Source organism: Camarhynchus parvulus, chromosome 2 (genome assembly GCF_901933205.1).
Source record: "Camarhynchus parvulus chromosome 2, STF_HiC, whole genome shotgun sequence".
NCBI classification, from domain to species: domain Eukaryota; kingdom Metazoa; phylum Chordata; class Aves; order Passeriformes; family Thraupidae; genus Camarhynchus; species Camarhynchus parvulus.
In genome coordinates, this window is record NC_044572.1 from 108,316,263 (window position 1) to 108,332,369 (window position 16,107).

The 16,107-nt window shown below is 36.5% G+C and overlaps 1 protein-coding gene across 4 annotated transcripts in view; it reads right to left on the minus strand.

The window, feature by feature from the left end:
* TRAPPC8 (trafficking protein particle complex 8) overlaps positions 1–16,107 on the minus strand; it is a 51,691-nt gene that overhangs the window by 32,642 nt on the left and 2,942 nt on the right. For 2 of the 4 annotated variants that reach the window (XM_030969798.1, XM_030969797.1), the window contains exons 2-10: positions 13,182–13,376; positions 10,469–10,552; positions 7,641–7,730; positions 6,145–6,319; positions 5,689–5,842; positions 4,476–4,557; positions 2,805–3,052; positions 1,695–1,810; positions 267–417 (exon numbers count right to left, since the gene is read on the minus strand). In XM_030969798.1, coding sequence (XP_030825658.1) covers positions 267–417; positions 1,695–1,810; positions 2,805–3,052; positions 4,476–4,557; positions 5,689–5,842; positions 6,145–6,319; positions 7,641–7,730; positions 10,469–10,552; positions 13,182–13,376 — 1,295 coding nt within the window. The remainder of the gene's footprint in view (positions 1–266; positions 418–1,694; positions 1,811–2,804; positions 3,053–4,475; positions 4,558–5,688; positions 5,843–6,144; positions 6,320–7,640; positions 7,731–10,468; positions 10,553–13,181; positions 13,377–16,107) is intronic. The other 2 variants (XM_030969808.1, XM_030969800.1) reach the window with 1 other exon arrangement.

The window sequence follows — 16,107 nt, forward strand, 5'->3', positions numbered from 1 at the left end:
GATAATTTTTCTGGAGGTCACATTCTAGGCTTTCTCCTTTCCACATTTTAAGAATTAACTCTCCAGTTTTTATTCATACCTTTATTCCCTTCATATAAGAGTAGAAAACAGATTTTACAACACCTTAAGGGTTTCCTAAGGATAGGCAGCAGATTTGGGGAGACTCGTACAAATTTGGAGGAGAGAGATTGCATTTTGTTACCTTCAGACAAATATTAGAGATTAGAAAAAGTTCACAGAATGTTCATGTTATGTGAAGTACCAACCAGTGCTCCAGCTGCATAAAGCATTGCCTGATCATTTAAGAAGTCTTTCTTTGCTGTATGGTAACAGCTATATGCAAGTTCATAGTGTTGCACCAAAAAGCACAAGTCTGCCATCTTCCGAATTTGAAGTTCTGGCGCTTCTGGTGGATACCTATAAATACAAATATTTAAATTCAAAGTTGTCCTCTCTCAGCCTTGCCCCAAAACAGCCAAGAAAAGTGAATCTCTTTCCTTGTTGCCACATGTAACTTGGTTTCACATCCTACTTTCTGACTAGCAAGATTCACTGTTCCAGTAACACTGAAAGCACACGCTCCTCTTAGCCAAGAAATACTGAATGAAGTTTATAACTACCACTGAAACTGCTCAGTCAGATTAACCATTAGAGCTAAGCAGAAGCTTAGCTCTTCCTTCCTGTATGAGAAGGAAAAAAAAAATAAGACTTTGACTGCTCACTTGGCTTCAAGTTGTTATTTCTCCACATTTCTCTTGAAATAAATAAGTCCAATAACAACTATGCTTTATGCCAAAACACTGCAAGTTCCTGTCCTCTGCAAGCATCAATCTAATTGTTGGTTAATCCAATATGTATTATTCACTTCAGTGATAATCAAATACATTTTCACAAACACTTGCATGTCAAATGCTGTAGGAAGTGAACTACGCTTTCAAATTCAAAACAGAAAGCTGGAAGTGGCAACATTTTGATTACAAATCCAAAGACACACAACACAGCTGTAAGTGCATGTCAAGGACATTAACCTTGACTAGACAACGAAAAAAATTATTTAGATTTCTGTGGTAAAGACAGTTGGAGAGTGTTTTTCAAGATTATGCATCCTAATTCACAGAGGGATTTACCAAATCATACAGAATTAGTACTCTGGTAACACTTAAAACCTGGTTTTAGTGTATACTAAGACACAGGTGCACTAAGTATGAAATTCCCTTTAGTTTAGCTCTCGAACACAATGTAAATGCAATATACTCAATACTTTGCTGGAATAAACTGCATAGTTTTGCATAAGCAAAAACACCTATACATGGGGTTTGGCTGTAATGACAGGTGGAAAAGCTTGTACAAATTCTTAAAAAATCCCTCATGACAAACCACAGCTTCTTTTTATGACTATTACTCTTAAAAATCATATGTTCATATTAACTTAGAAAGTTTCATTGTAAATAGAGCAGGCAGATGACTCTGCAAACAGTCTATTTTATCCTCTTCTTCATAAATTTCTGCTACTCATTTATTGTACATATTCAGACACAGTATTTTTCATGATTTTTCTAATTGAAATAATTCACAACATTGCTGATTTACTTCACTTTGCAGAACACCATCAAACAAACACATGCTTTCCCTCCCTTCCCTAAAAAGGCTACATTTGCAGTTTAGAACTAAAAATAAGGACTGAGATTACTTACAGCAAACCAGAAGTATTCTTGAGCTCATTTATACTTTTCTCTGGAACCTTGCTGCCACTAAACCATTTTTTAGTAGCAGAAAACAGTGATCGGCTCAAGCCTTTCCTGGATATTAACTGCAGAAAGACACTGAATTAGACCACTACATTGCAAGAGATGTAACTTAAACCAATAAAAAAAGCCAAGCTTCATTATGGCTTTGTGAACTGATTTTTCTTCCATAAAACAGAAATAAATAAAAGGAGTAAAATAACTAAGAACACGCTTTCTTAGAATTAATCTGACACCGAGACAGAAGTTCATATCTTTATATTCGTATATTCAGAATTCATATGTTTATTTTATCTCAGACAGTTAAGGTTCACTATTCTTTTTGTAAACTGGGGAAACATTCATCTGAAGACCTTGAACATTTGATATATCTGTTTGAAAACTAAATTCTAAATAATTATAATATGTAATTTTGGGTAGTAGTCCAACCTAAAATCTAGACTACTTGTAAAATAAAGTACTTCACTGTGATGCAAATACTTTAATGCATGACCTTGACCAAACATGGGCATGACATTAATCCCACTTCCAAAAAATCCTAGTTTGAGAGAAGCATATTCAATTTCAAAAACTGCTGAAATCAACAGAATTACACAATTCAGGGTGTCCCTACATTTCTTCCCTGTCAAGTAGCAACTGAAGGATACAGCTTTTTTTGCAATGATCATTGATTAAACAAATTTCTTAAATTTAGTTGTGTATTCTGACATTGAAACACTAAGTCAATTTTGTTCCCCATGCCAGAATCATCCAAAAGCATAGAGTATTAAGATTCAACAGATTTCCCTGGAAACAGTTCACATAGGCTTTCACCAAGAAAGCACCTTGCACTGGAGCTGTTGATACAAACCTGTTCTTGTTTTTTTAAAAGACAAATTAAGGCATCATGAGAAAACTTCAGTTATTTCTCTTAAATCTACTAACAGTTTTCAGCAAGACCGTTGAATCCTTAGATGAAGAAAGAAGTGATACTGTCAAAACAGATTTCTGGATAACTGGATTTATACCCCAACCATTTTTCCTTATTATAGCACAAAGTGTTTTTAAGGGTGAACTGACCTGATCATTGAGCTGTCGAATTGTTTTCTCTATGTGTGGCAAAAGTCCCCGAAATGTGAATTCCTGTATGAACTGCCTAATTCGATCGTGATCTGTGAGAGTTAAACAAGCACCATGAGATGTCCCAGAATTTGACTTCTTTGAGTCTTGAAGTGATGTAGAAGCCTTCATGTAATCAGTGCTATCCAAACTGCCACTGGGATGATCCAGTTGTAGGGGGTGAGTCTTAAAGTTATTTGACAAGCCATCTGTTGAAAGATTGAAATAAAAGCTCCAGTAAGTATAAAACTACTTAAATATTTTGGGTTTTAAAGATCATTTTTACTAACCTACTTCAAAGCTTCCCTTACTCAGAACTCTGGAAAGCAAAGCAATTCACCAACTGTTCTGCACTACAGATCAATGCTGAGCAGGCAGCAGCTGAGCACTGAGTATTGCATCATTCCTGCAATTCTCAGAAAGTTCAGGGAATCTCAAGAATTACAACATAACTAAATATGTACTGTTTTGGTTCTCAACTACAGCGCAAAAAAATCTTCCAGTATGTTGACTCATATTAACAACTTTGAAGGAAAACTATGGAAACATTAAAATCAAAATAAAGCATTCATCAAAGCTGGGATTGCAGCAATTACTCCAATAGCTCCACTGGGTCCATTCTCTTCTTTTCTGCTTATGTTTTAAGGTAAAGGAAAACAAACAAAACCAACAAAACAAACCTAATTTTCCATGTTGTTCCAAGCAATCATGACGTAAAACAATTTCCTCCAAAGTCCTCTTTGTTCAATGAGAAGGACTGCTGACCACTATTGCATTCAGCTTTCTGAAATAGACTGAGACACTGCTTCACTCTAAGACATAAGCAGTTCTCTTATAAATAAGAAAATCAGCTTACTCTATGTGGCACCAAGCAAAGCTGAGCTGTGAAAGCAAATCCTGAATGGATATTACTCATGAAATCTAATCCTGAGTTTGTAAAGTTCAATTGGCAGCTCCCAGACTACATCTGGGCTGCAAGGCCCTACAAAGACAGCAACGGTAGGGTCTCCTACACATGCTAGGTCTCCACAAGCCTTTCAGGTGAGATATGAAGGATCTGGGCTGAGGCAGGCCAGGCAATGCAGGGTACCTCACTTTTTCCCTATTTGGTGATGCCTCTCATCTGAATTCTATCTTGTGTTTGAGGGTGCAATAATTTGCACTCAATTTCATTTACTATCCTCTCCCATCCATAAGCAGTTCCAAAGCAAGTGCTTCCAAACAACTTAGAAACTAAGCACTTCCCTAACATTTACAGATTTAATACCAAAACCAAGGACAAACTCCAAAACTTCAGCTTCTAAGTTATAGCAAAGCAAACAAACCAAAACTTTCATTATTATGAAAATTGACCATTTAATCCTATGCTATTTTCACTAATTACCAGAGTTTGCAGACAATATGCTTAGACTTATAAAATATGAGCCCAATACATCATTAACCACCTCATTAAGGAGATGCCACCAATCCAGTAGATCAGTACCACAGCATTTTTCTTTGAGGACACTTAGAGCATTTAAAAAAACATTACTATGAGCTGCCTAACAGGCCATCTAATTAAATACTGTCCAAGACAAAAGACAGTTGTGTAAACACTCTAAGATCAAGGTTTTCATAAAGTTACAAAAATACCTTTAATTTCACTGTCTATGCCATCTGATATCAAGTGTTCAGTGTTCTTGTTTGAAACAACAGTATAATCTTCATAGGAATCCTGCCAGAAAAGAGGGGGAAAAACAGTCAGAACTTTAAGACTACTCAACCACATACAAAAGTCATTAAACAATAGTTGTCAGTTTCAATAAGTTAACTGAATTACTACAGCAGCATATGTATTAACTTCTCTAAGTAGTTTCTGAGACTTTAAGAAACTGTCTTATTTTAAAGATGAAAGTCATATTCAACCAAATGAAGCAAGTACCTTCTAACTTGCTCAACTGGCTTCCCTGTCAATCAAAGTAACTCCAACTCTTGCACAGCAATGCCTACAGCAGCAAAAATATATTCCCTAAAGCAGTTCCTGAATAAGCTCACATACACAAAGATCTATATTGCACAGTTCACATGGGACAGAAAAAAAGAAAAATATCTGATTAGTTTATGGTGGACTGTAACTCACTGGTCCTCTTAGCTTAGAGAATATGGAATGTTTTGACTTTTCAGTAGCAGCTGATGCCAAGAATGGCTACCTAGAACAGACAGCTACATTTGGCAAAGAAATATGATTCCAGAAACCTTTTAATCATGAGGAGTTATAACTGCAAGTCAGTCAGAAGCAAACTCAAAAAAGAGTATTTTTGGTTCTAAAGCCAAAAATACATATAGTTATGGCAAACTCAAAACACACTATCCCTTGCAATCTTGGCAGATGACAGACCAGACTAGACCCACAAGTAGTTATCACAAAAGCCACACATACTCCCACAAAACAACACACCCAGACTATTTAGTGAAGTACAGAAGACCCAGGGAAAAAAATTTAAGACTGAGGAAGACAAATAAAAATGAAGGCAGAAAGTTACTATGAACAGGACACTTCTGAGGTTACTTCCTCTTACAGCTCTTGTTATTTCTTATTTATTGTCTATTATTTCTGTGCTCCTGTCAGTCTATGTCAGACAGTCCAGTATTTCAGTGCTCCTTACTGTCAACTTTGGTAGCACAGAGGACAGTTCCTATTGACGACTCATCTTATGCCTTCACAAAAAGCCATAGCTGTGTCAGAAGTGTCTGGACTGCCTACTCATTCTGTAGAAACACATACATAACACTAAGGGGAAACTTAATGCAACTAAAATAGACTTTCATAAGCACAGTAAAATCTGTTTTTAGAATACTGTAATACCTGGTTCTGGATAGTGTTTTTCTGAAGGTACTGACTCCAAGGATCTGGTATCTGTTCGTCTGCTCCTCTGTTAGACACCCGAGAATTTATTTTCAGCAAATAGCAACCCTGAGTTCCATATCTCTGTTTCATCTCTTCATAAATGGAGTCAGCTCTGAAACAGTAAAACAACATTTATCCTGTCTTGATATCAAACTAACTTTAGAGCATGTACTGCAACAAACTATTTTAGACTATTATCCATAGTGCTTAAAGGGAAAATTCTCCCGTTTTTAAAACAATCCATTATGCAAGAGTAAAACTGAAAATCTAAAAATAATACTTTCAAATATCTGTCTTGATAATAGCATACTGGCTAATGGATCCTGTTGCATGTCTAATATCAACAGAATTTATCAACACAAACATTTTGGTCAAAGAGCTCATCTGTAAGCTCACTGAAGGCAGATGACCCACCTTTGCTCTTCTCCTGTGCTTACATCATGCAGTAGCACATAATATTTGAGCGTGTTTGGTATAAACCACTTGGGATATGAGTATTCACTACTGTGCTGAATCCGATGTTGTTCTTGGGACAGCTTCAGGAACTGCTCCACAGGGTCAGGTTCACTGGAAGAAACTACCAGCATACCTGAATTCATTAAGGACATATATCCAAAGAACACAGGGACACCACTGATCATAGAATAAAACAGGAAGTGTATAAAATAGAATAGATGAGTACAATACTTAGGCATGTAAAACATGCTGCCACAAAAGTATGTGCAATTAGAATTTGGCCTTACTCTCAATAAAAAACCATCAGTTAACTAACATCTGTAAAATGAGATGCAACAGGAGTTTGCTCCAATTCTGACAGTGAATCTAAGTTTAAGCTGCTACATGATAGCCAATTTAAGATTTTAGATAGAGACCAGATGTTCACATAGCAAACATGTAGCTGAAATTCATCTCCACTGTATTTTAGCTTTCAACTTCCAAGGAGAGTTGGGGCTTTAAGTTATCACCTAAACAACAGTGATGACCAGCATTCATAAACACAGCAACACCACCTGAGTAAAAAGCAGAAGTGGTCAGACTTTTACCTCAATGCAACTACACAATCATTAGAAAGGAACATCCCACTCTGCTACATCTACTCACCAAATCAAAAGACATTACTTCAGAGAAGCCAGAAAGCAAAGGTATAATTTAAATGTTATGAAAATTCAGATGCCAGGATCAGTATTTTGCAAAGTTAATTCTGCATAGGTGCGGCCATTATAATACCTTTCCACTATGCTGAAATTATAATGTTCAGTACAGAATTAGGAACGGAGTGTCATAAAACCTGCAGTATCATAATTACTGTAAAGCTTAACACCAGCTACATCATGAAACAGTGATTATTCTCAATTTCCCTGTAGACAAGCAAATTAGGCCTAAGCTTTGGCAAAAAAAAAAAAAAAAAAAAGAAAGCATTCAGGCATCTTTCCAGACTTCTTTTTATCCAGCATAGCTCAAAGTTCACCAAATTTCCAAAACATCTCCCCAACCTCCACCACTCCATCTGCTTACAAAAAGCTATTAAAAAGCAGCAGATGCATCCCAAACACACATTCCTCTGTTGTAGATAGGGGATGGACAAGAGATACTCAAAGAGCTACAGCAGAAAGTGTTTGAGGATGATGGAGTTTCATTTACAGGTATTGTCTGCGAGCTCACTTTGACACAAAAAGAGTGTGTGGAGAAGGGGAAAAAACCCAATATGAACACTATAAAAAAACAGGCCAAACAGTCACAAAGAAAACCCTGACACCCTTATGAAATCAGTCTGTGCAGTCAGACACAGAAGAAAAATACACAGGCTTCAAATCATAATTGTGAAAGAGTTACTGCAAAATTTTCAGCGTCTCCTACATTACATTTTGTAACAGCCTTCCCTGGAGCAGTCTGTAACATTCAAAGGATACATGCAACATAGTGGTTTAAAAATTCGTGATCAGATGCAGGCATGGACTGAAGAAAGCACTCTCTGTAAGACTCAAACCAAGGAGTAGTAGCTGAAATACACAATAAAACAGGACAAATTAGACTATTGAGTGAAACTTGTTTACCCATTAATGAAAAGGAAGTATGAAAGACTACACCTGAAAGTGAAGCCCGCAAACTCTGACAAGTTTTGCATGGCGGGGGAAAGAAGGAGGAACAGTCCAAGGAGAAAGTATTTTAGATGCAACACAAGTAGGAGAAACAGTAACACTTGAATCAAATCCTGTGAAACTGAATAGCACCTTAAGCACCACATTCCTCACCACTTCAGGCTCACATGTATTGAGTCCTTGTTAAACCACTACTCTTTACCACCCCTTTAAACACACAAACACTTGGCAAAGAAAGAAAGAAATTTTCCTAACAGTCATTGAATTTCTGGGCTAGGGATGTAAGAATTGACCAAGAAACAAAATTCAATTTTGAGTATGTAGAGGAGCTAAGGATTACCAAAACCCTATGTTGCCTATTTTCTACAAGTGTTGACTTGGCTTGACAGCAGTCCCCTTCCCATGCCTTGCTAAAAGAAACAGTTCAGCTGGTAAAGATGCAAGAAGATAAAACCTCAGATCCAAGTTGTGCTATTAATGCCTAATAATTTTAACCTGCCATGTTCAATGCCCTTTTACAATAGGAATTTCTTTTTCCTAAGAGTAACAAATCAAAGGAAACCAAGGATGTCTGGGACATCAAAAAAATGTGAACCTAATATTGTCCATTTCTTTCCACTCCAGTTATAGGTCAAACAATGAACTATTATTTCTTCTTTTAAGCCTGCTCTTTTATATCTTTATTCTCCAACTCCTTTGCCTTGAGTGGGAAACAGATTCCAGAGCAAAATCAATCCACTTTCAATAACCTGATTTCACACTGAAGTAACTGGGATCCAGTGTCATCTCACCTGCAAACTAGAAGAGTAACTAGTAGAGAAAAAAAATTGTTAAAAAAATCTGAAAGTATTTTCTTTATATGACCCTTAAAAACCCACATTGCTAGACTTTAGTAAATAAAAATAAAATAAAAGTAAATAAAAATTTCTAATGCTTTGTAAAGCTCTCATGCACCCCCTCATAAAAACCAAGCCAAACCACCACTTTGATTTCTTAAGCTAATTTTGGAAACAGGTTCACTTTTATGTTGGAATTATCTTGTACGGCATTCATTTAATGCATTTTCTTTAATCCTACATTGTCAAGCCATCTTAGACTGGCTTCAGACACACAGAAGTCAGATACAGCCACACTTGAATTCAGTCTAGCAGTCAGCACATGTCACATTAAAAAAAAGCCTAATAGGAGACAAACTTCCAGCTTTTGTTACAGCCTTTCCAGAAACTGTTCTCTGAGTACTCATCTAGGATATAAAAAGCTCTTGGCTTTACTGAGTCCTACATGCAAACATGCCAACTATTAAATTAAGGAAAACACAGCTTGTTATTATTAAAAGTAAGCCATAAGAAAGTGACTCATGCGCATTTTTCACAAGTATAACAAGCCGTGCAGTAACTCTGGTTCAAAGTAAACACTGTTAAACAACCTAAGGCAAAAAATTTTCACTTCTGTTTTACAGCTGAATCAGAGCAAAATACAAAAATCACGTGTTTTTTAAAATCTGACAGTTACAAACAGGGAAGTACTACTTTGTTTTGTGGATTGGTTCCTCTGCCCTCTTTTTTCATTAGGCCTATTTAAAAACCTTGGAAACAGCCTCAAAGGAAACTGGGATTTCCTCTACACAGCGACATCAACAGGATTCACTTGAGCATTTTACAGGGCTGTAATCACTTATTGTAGATACTTGATAAACACACACCATACTCAAAACAAAAGCAGTATTTGAAAAAAATTTCACAACTGTAACACCTCATAACACGTTACAGCAGTGTAGACCAGCACTGCCATTCAGGTACCCAAATCTATGCACTTTGCATTTTTCCAGTTTGCTGGAACAGAAATGAAGTTTTGGCAAGCTTGTTAACACATTCAGAATTTATTAGGAAAAAAGAGTAATATTTCTACATAACAGCTTAAGAATGGAAAGTCTACTTCATGAAGTTTTGTACCCTTTAAGCATTTAGCAGGATCTGAACAGATACTAATGAAAGGATAGCTTATTAATCAAAGGCATAAACTATATTAATATATAAAAATTAAAAACATCAAAACCTGGCTTTTACAGACCACAATGCAAAGCCTTGAGACGTCAATAACCAATGTGGTTTGGGTAGTAATAAGTCTCATAAACTACATAAAAATGTTATTAGAAAGCTTCATCTTTTTTTAAGGATCATACTCCAGAAAGAATGTCAATATAGCAGAGACATATGTGCTCTAAGTACAGTCAGCAGTTGAGTTCCAACTTAAAAAGTGGAACTCATGTCCCCTGAGAAAGACGTTCCCTGAAGAAGCAGAAAGTACACTTGAAATACAGCACAGTGACAGTATCCAGTTCCATAGGATCAAACAATCCAGTGTTCTTAACAGCATCAGGTAATTTACCACCGCCACCCTTATTGATTGTATGGAAAGACCAAATGATTTTGATTAACAAGAGCAGAAATGTGATTAAAGGAAAAATTAAAACAACCACCACCAACGATTTTTCAGTTAGGGGGAAAAAATGGAGGAACACACATCTACGTCCGGAAAAGTGCTGAACAGTTGTAGCAGATGGTAAGGAAAGGTGATGCAGCACATGGAAAAGGAGTAAAGGGCAATTTGGCAAATCAGCACCAACCACAAAAAAATACCTGAATAAAACGTGGATGTGTTCAGTTCCATCAGTGTCTCTTTCCAATTACTGTACCAAGGAACACTAGCCTTAACTGAGCGATCTGATAGAAAAAACATGATATTGTTATACTAAAAAGGGTCAGATGCAAACACACTCTTGGCTTTTACACTCTGGTAGCGTGAAGTAGAAAAAAATCTACACCATGCAGGCCTATGAGGGGCATGGAGATGATTTGATTCCAGCTAACCTTAATCATGAATATTTCAAGCTTCTCAACATTTGACAGACTACTTTAATGGAAATCAATATTAATTTCTAGTTCAGCCCCAATTCTAGGCTCAAACAAAAATGGAAATTCTATCAAGTAGCAAAGATTTAAGTTGTATCTACACCTTTATTTCTATTTTACTAGATGGAAGATGCTCTAAATCTAAGGCACTAACTTGTGAGATTTCCAAGCCTATAGTACCAGTTAAAAGTACCTGAATACAGTAGCTGCTGAAAGTGGTTGCTCCAACCTTCTCTTTCATCTCAAACATATTTCTCCAATGCCTCCTGCCAGCATTTATTTCATGCAGCCCTGAACAAACATAGCCAGGGAACTGATCTAGTAGAAAAAAGTCTTTCCTTCTCTCAAATAATTTAGCTCTTTAATGGGATCATTTTTCTTCACTTTCTACATGCACCAGTACATGGGAGAAGCAGGCATGGCTGAACACGAGCAACTTTTCAGCAACCAAATGGGTCTCCCAGCACTACATTATGGAACTATAAGAATATTAAACAAAACTGTAACGAAGAAGGATTACAAACAATTAAATCAATACAACACAGCAGTTCCAAAACTTTTATCAAAAAAAGAGCAGGAATTTGACCCCAGTGCCAGAAACATAACTCAGCTTCTTAAACAGTGTTTATCTTTCTTCAAAATAGACTGCACTTGACTTGATCACCATTATATTAAGGAAATATCTTTTAATATCATTATCCTAGAAAACTAATTCACTCCCAAAAAAGAACAAATTAAGAACTGATGTTTCCCATTTGCAATGCCAAATTATTATGTTCTGCTGTCAGGAATGAATGCATCCCTTGATTTGAATAAAATGCTCTAAGAAAGTTGAAAAAAATACCCTAAATGTCTTCGCAAACACTCATATTCATCTAAGCATAAAGAAACCCTACTTGGTACTTCTTCATGTTCTTTTACACTGTAATGGGATACAAACTCCTCCATCAACAGCACTGTCAGTGTTTTGTGAAACAGGGTTCCACTGAATGACAAAGCTGCTACATGAATTTGTCCTTCTGTGTGATCTTAAACAGCTTATACACCTTTTCTGTCAAATAAGCATACAGCCAGTGTGAATGGAAATAAGAACCTAATCACTGAGAGATAAAAGATAGTCAAACATGGTAATTTGTACATCTGAGCCTCCAGCAGCAAATATGGAAAACAAAAGGAGAGATATTTGCTTCTGTAACTACAAAGCATTGCTTAATATAGCCACTATTTTTCTTCCCTTCTTTCAACACCTCACTTCTAAACTAAGGTCATTAAAAATCTCATGGAAAAGTCTCCTCATTGAAATCATTCTGCTTTCTTAGGGTCTTTCCATCTCTAAAATTGAAGCAAACTTTCCATCCAAAAAAAAAAAATTCATAGCAAAATGGCAATTCACCAATGCAATCTATAAAGAAGGGCACAGAAATTTACAAAAATGTGGGATTTTCAACACATCTCAACAACAAGAAGTTTCCAGGCTCAGGTCTTTTGCTTTATAACCAACACGGGACATCAAGTTGAAGAAATATGTTGTAAATCAGGTATCCAAGACATGAGATTATGCCATTTTTCCATTATCAACATTAAAAAAAATTTACTACAGCAACATCAGTCACTAATCCTCACAAAGTTTTACCAGTCTATTGCAATAGCAGAGCTAAACTCTTCACTGCAGACTGAACTTTAAATACAATAAATTACACATGTTTAAATAGGGCAGTGCATACATGCTTTGAACTAAGTACATGCTCAGAGGCTTTAATGGATTAGGGTCTTAACCGGGAGGAGTTCAATCTTCTCAGCTCCTAAGATCAGCTCTCATTTAGCATTATTCACAATACCTCATCACTTGGAGATCGAAGAAAAAACATTTTTATTCAGAATACTCTAGTCATTTTGACAGTGAAATAAGTGAAATATGAAGCACAAGTTCCACAGAAGGATAAAAAAAAAAATACAAGGAATCAAAGGCGTCACATACCTTTCCTCACAGTCCTTTTTCCTTTAACTTTTTATGACTTTACCATAAAAAATAAAAGAAGCTAGGATAACTAAGATAACTAACTTCAAGATAAAGCCGTACATTAGTACCAAGACCAAGTTCTGACATTTATTCAGGCAAGTGCAACAAGTCACTGCATCAGTTTTCTAACAAGAAAATTACACAATGAAAGCATCGCTAATGGCTACATTAAAATAATGATTTCACAGAAGTTGAGAAGAACTACAACACCAGGAAAATTAAAATTATTAATTCAGTTCAACCACTCTTTCAGCATTATATAAAGCAAAACTACTCGATAAACCCAAGGTTTCAGTAAAAGCAATGTCTCAAAACTGAAACTCTGAATAATTTAATACATGCCATGAAGCTGAAATGAAGGCTAGAAATCTCTCAGCCAATTCCAGTTTACATTATGAAAAATACAGTAGCATTACATACCACTGATGTTGAGATCATAATCTCCAGCTGTGATCACATTAGCTACCAGTCCTTCAGCAGGCTGATTGACTGACACAACATCATGCAGAAGTTTCCGAATAGCACCAGGCTGAGGTGGGTGAGTAATGATGTTGTTGACAGCAATCTTCAAATTTTTAATGATGTGAAGCTGATTATTAGGATCTCTCATGTGAACTAAAAAGGAAAAAGAAGAGGATTTGTTGAGGAGTATAACAGACAGTTAAAACAGTTGTCATAAATTAGTCTTTTTCCAACACATTTTCTCTTTAAAGATTGCTCCACTAAACTTCTCCATCGTCAATTTTAGATCATAGTCCATAATGCTTGACTACCAAAAATGGAGTGGGGGAAGTAGTAACAAAAAAATCACTTGATGTTCAAGATTAGGCTCATCTAGGCAGACTGATTAAAGAATAGCATAGGATCTTAGCTGGTAGTAATAATATCCATTCCATCTAACATTGTACGTGCACATCCTACAGTGATACACTCCCTTCCATGTAGAACATTGCAACTTTCATGGAAAAGCCACAGGAACCATGTATGGATTTCACACAACAAATCATGTTTCAAGGAATCAGCAATTTCCAAGAAATCCCCCCACACACAAATAAATAGCATTTAAGAAACTTGACAGGGATAACATAGTATTCATTCATCCAAAATTAACATATCCTAAAAGACAAGTTGAGAGAGTTGGGGTTGCTCATCCTGGAGAAGGGGGGAGACCTTAGAGCAACCTTCCAGTACCTACAGGGGGCTTTCAAGAGTGCTGGAAAGGTACAAGGGCATGTAGTGATGAGACAAGGGGGAATGGTTTAAAAGTGAAAGAAGAAGGCAGATTTAGATCAGATACTGGGAAGAAATTCCTTCCCATGAGGATGGTGAGGCATTGGAACAGGTTGCCCAAAAAAGCTGTGATGCCCTAACACTGGAACAGTTCAAGGCCTGGCTGGACAGGGATGTGAGCAACCTGGTCTAATGGAAAGTAACTCTAACCACAGCAGGGCAAACTTAGAACTAGATGTTCTTGAAGGTCCCTTTAAACCTAAACCATTCTATGATTTTTAACACTATAGCTTCCTTTGTAGAATCTTGGTGAAAATTGCTCCCTAAAGCCATCTGGTTTTAAAAAACTGTTCACAACATTTTCAACACTCATTACAATTCTGGGCCTGCTGTGATTTTTCATGTAATTTCACCCTATTTCAAACTACAACCACCACCCAGCAAGCCAAACTGTGAGTGCAGGCAGGACACACTGACTACAGCTGCCTAAGCCACCTGGTGCTACCATGTGCCACGCAGCACAGGCTGACTCCCCTGCATGTTATTTTCACAAATTCCTGTATAGCATATAAAAGGTAGCACAAAGGAAAATTCTTAGTGTTTTCTTTATCTTTCAACTAACTACAGGAGTCACACCATAAAGGTCTGAAACTGAATATTCAATCTGCTCCAGCCTGGAAAGCACTCCACACCTTCTCCACAAACCTCTTCAGAAGTAACAAGCACTTAGCTAAAGTCAGACCACACTAGATGTGTTCACAATCCATCTTGAATATTAAAACAGATTTCTAATATCGTTCAAATCTTGACTGGCGCACTTCTACCTTCCTCATCCACATATTCACTCCCACGCTTTACCAGCACTCAAGCTCATGGGAAAACACAGTAAAGCAGGTTAGAAAACTCATCCCGCCAAAAACAACCTAAAATTGTGTGCGTTTTTTCAGCTATAAGTTTCAGATTGAACTCGTATATCATTACCAACACCAGAAAAGGCAGTTGTGCTGGCTAAACTTTACTTAGTTCAGCATTTCTATCAGAAAGCTGAAGCAGTTGTTTTGGATGGGGCTTCTTTCATCTTATCACATTAGTCAATTATCAAACCTATTTTGAAATTATCAGATGTAAAGGAAGTGGCAGGAACAATAACTAGGAAACTAGTTTGCTTTCACCAGCACAGCTGTAACACTACAACTCATCCTTGCTGTCTGCCCTAAATAGAACAGCCATAATAATGAAGAGCAAGAGTATTTCCATACAGAGCACAGGTGACATCTCTGGCATATGTTTAATGACAAGGACTGAAATAACAGACATACTTGGAACCCCAAAAAGTCTTAAAAAAAAAAAAAAACATGTCTTGTGTTATACATTTTCTTCAAATGTTTAGAAGATAATTTCAAAAAGTACTTTGCCAAAAACTGGCAGCAGTATCATGTATTAGAACAGTATCTTTCTCATCAAAAGTTGAAGATGCTAAGATACACATGAACAAGGAACTCCTAACATCACACTAAGCTTGAATAAGCACAGTATTCCCATTATACTTCCTTACATCTTGCACATATTTAAGGCTTAGAATCAGATAAAGTTATCAGAAGCTCCCTTTTTTTAAGGTCAAACCCTTTGATTTAAGAGTAACCAATGCTATCTTAAAGTGATACTCGCTAATTGACATGTGTACTGTAATCCTCCCTCCCACAAAGACAGTATTAGTTCATAGAGTATTTTTAAAGAGTCTTAAAAACAGGATCCTATTTTAAAGAAAACCTTCCTATAGACACAATATATGCCTACCAATCTACACAATGCATACACTCGTTAAATCAGGCATCAGTTGTTACTAACAAACAAAAACAGTTAAGAAAGACAGCCACTTTGAGACTAAATATGAAGGTATAAAATCCTCAGTATACTTTTGGTTTCCTTTATTACTAAAGGAACTTGAAAATTTGGGGAAGGTGTCCTTTCACTTTTTTAAACATTTTTCCTTCACTAACAGGAGGTGACTTACTTACAGAAGTCAAGAGGCTAAAAATTACAGGACAGAGCACCCTGAATCTGTGCTTGGGACACTCTACCATCACAGTTTGCTGAATATTGCAAGGGTATTTTT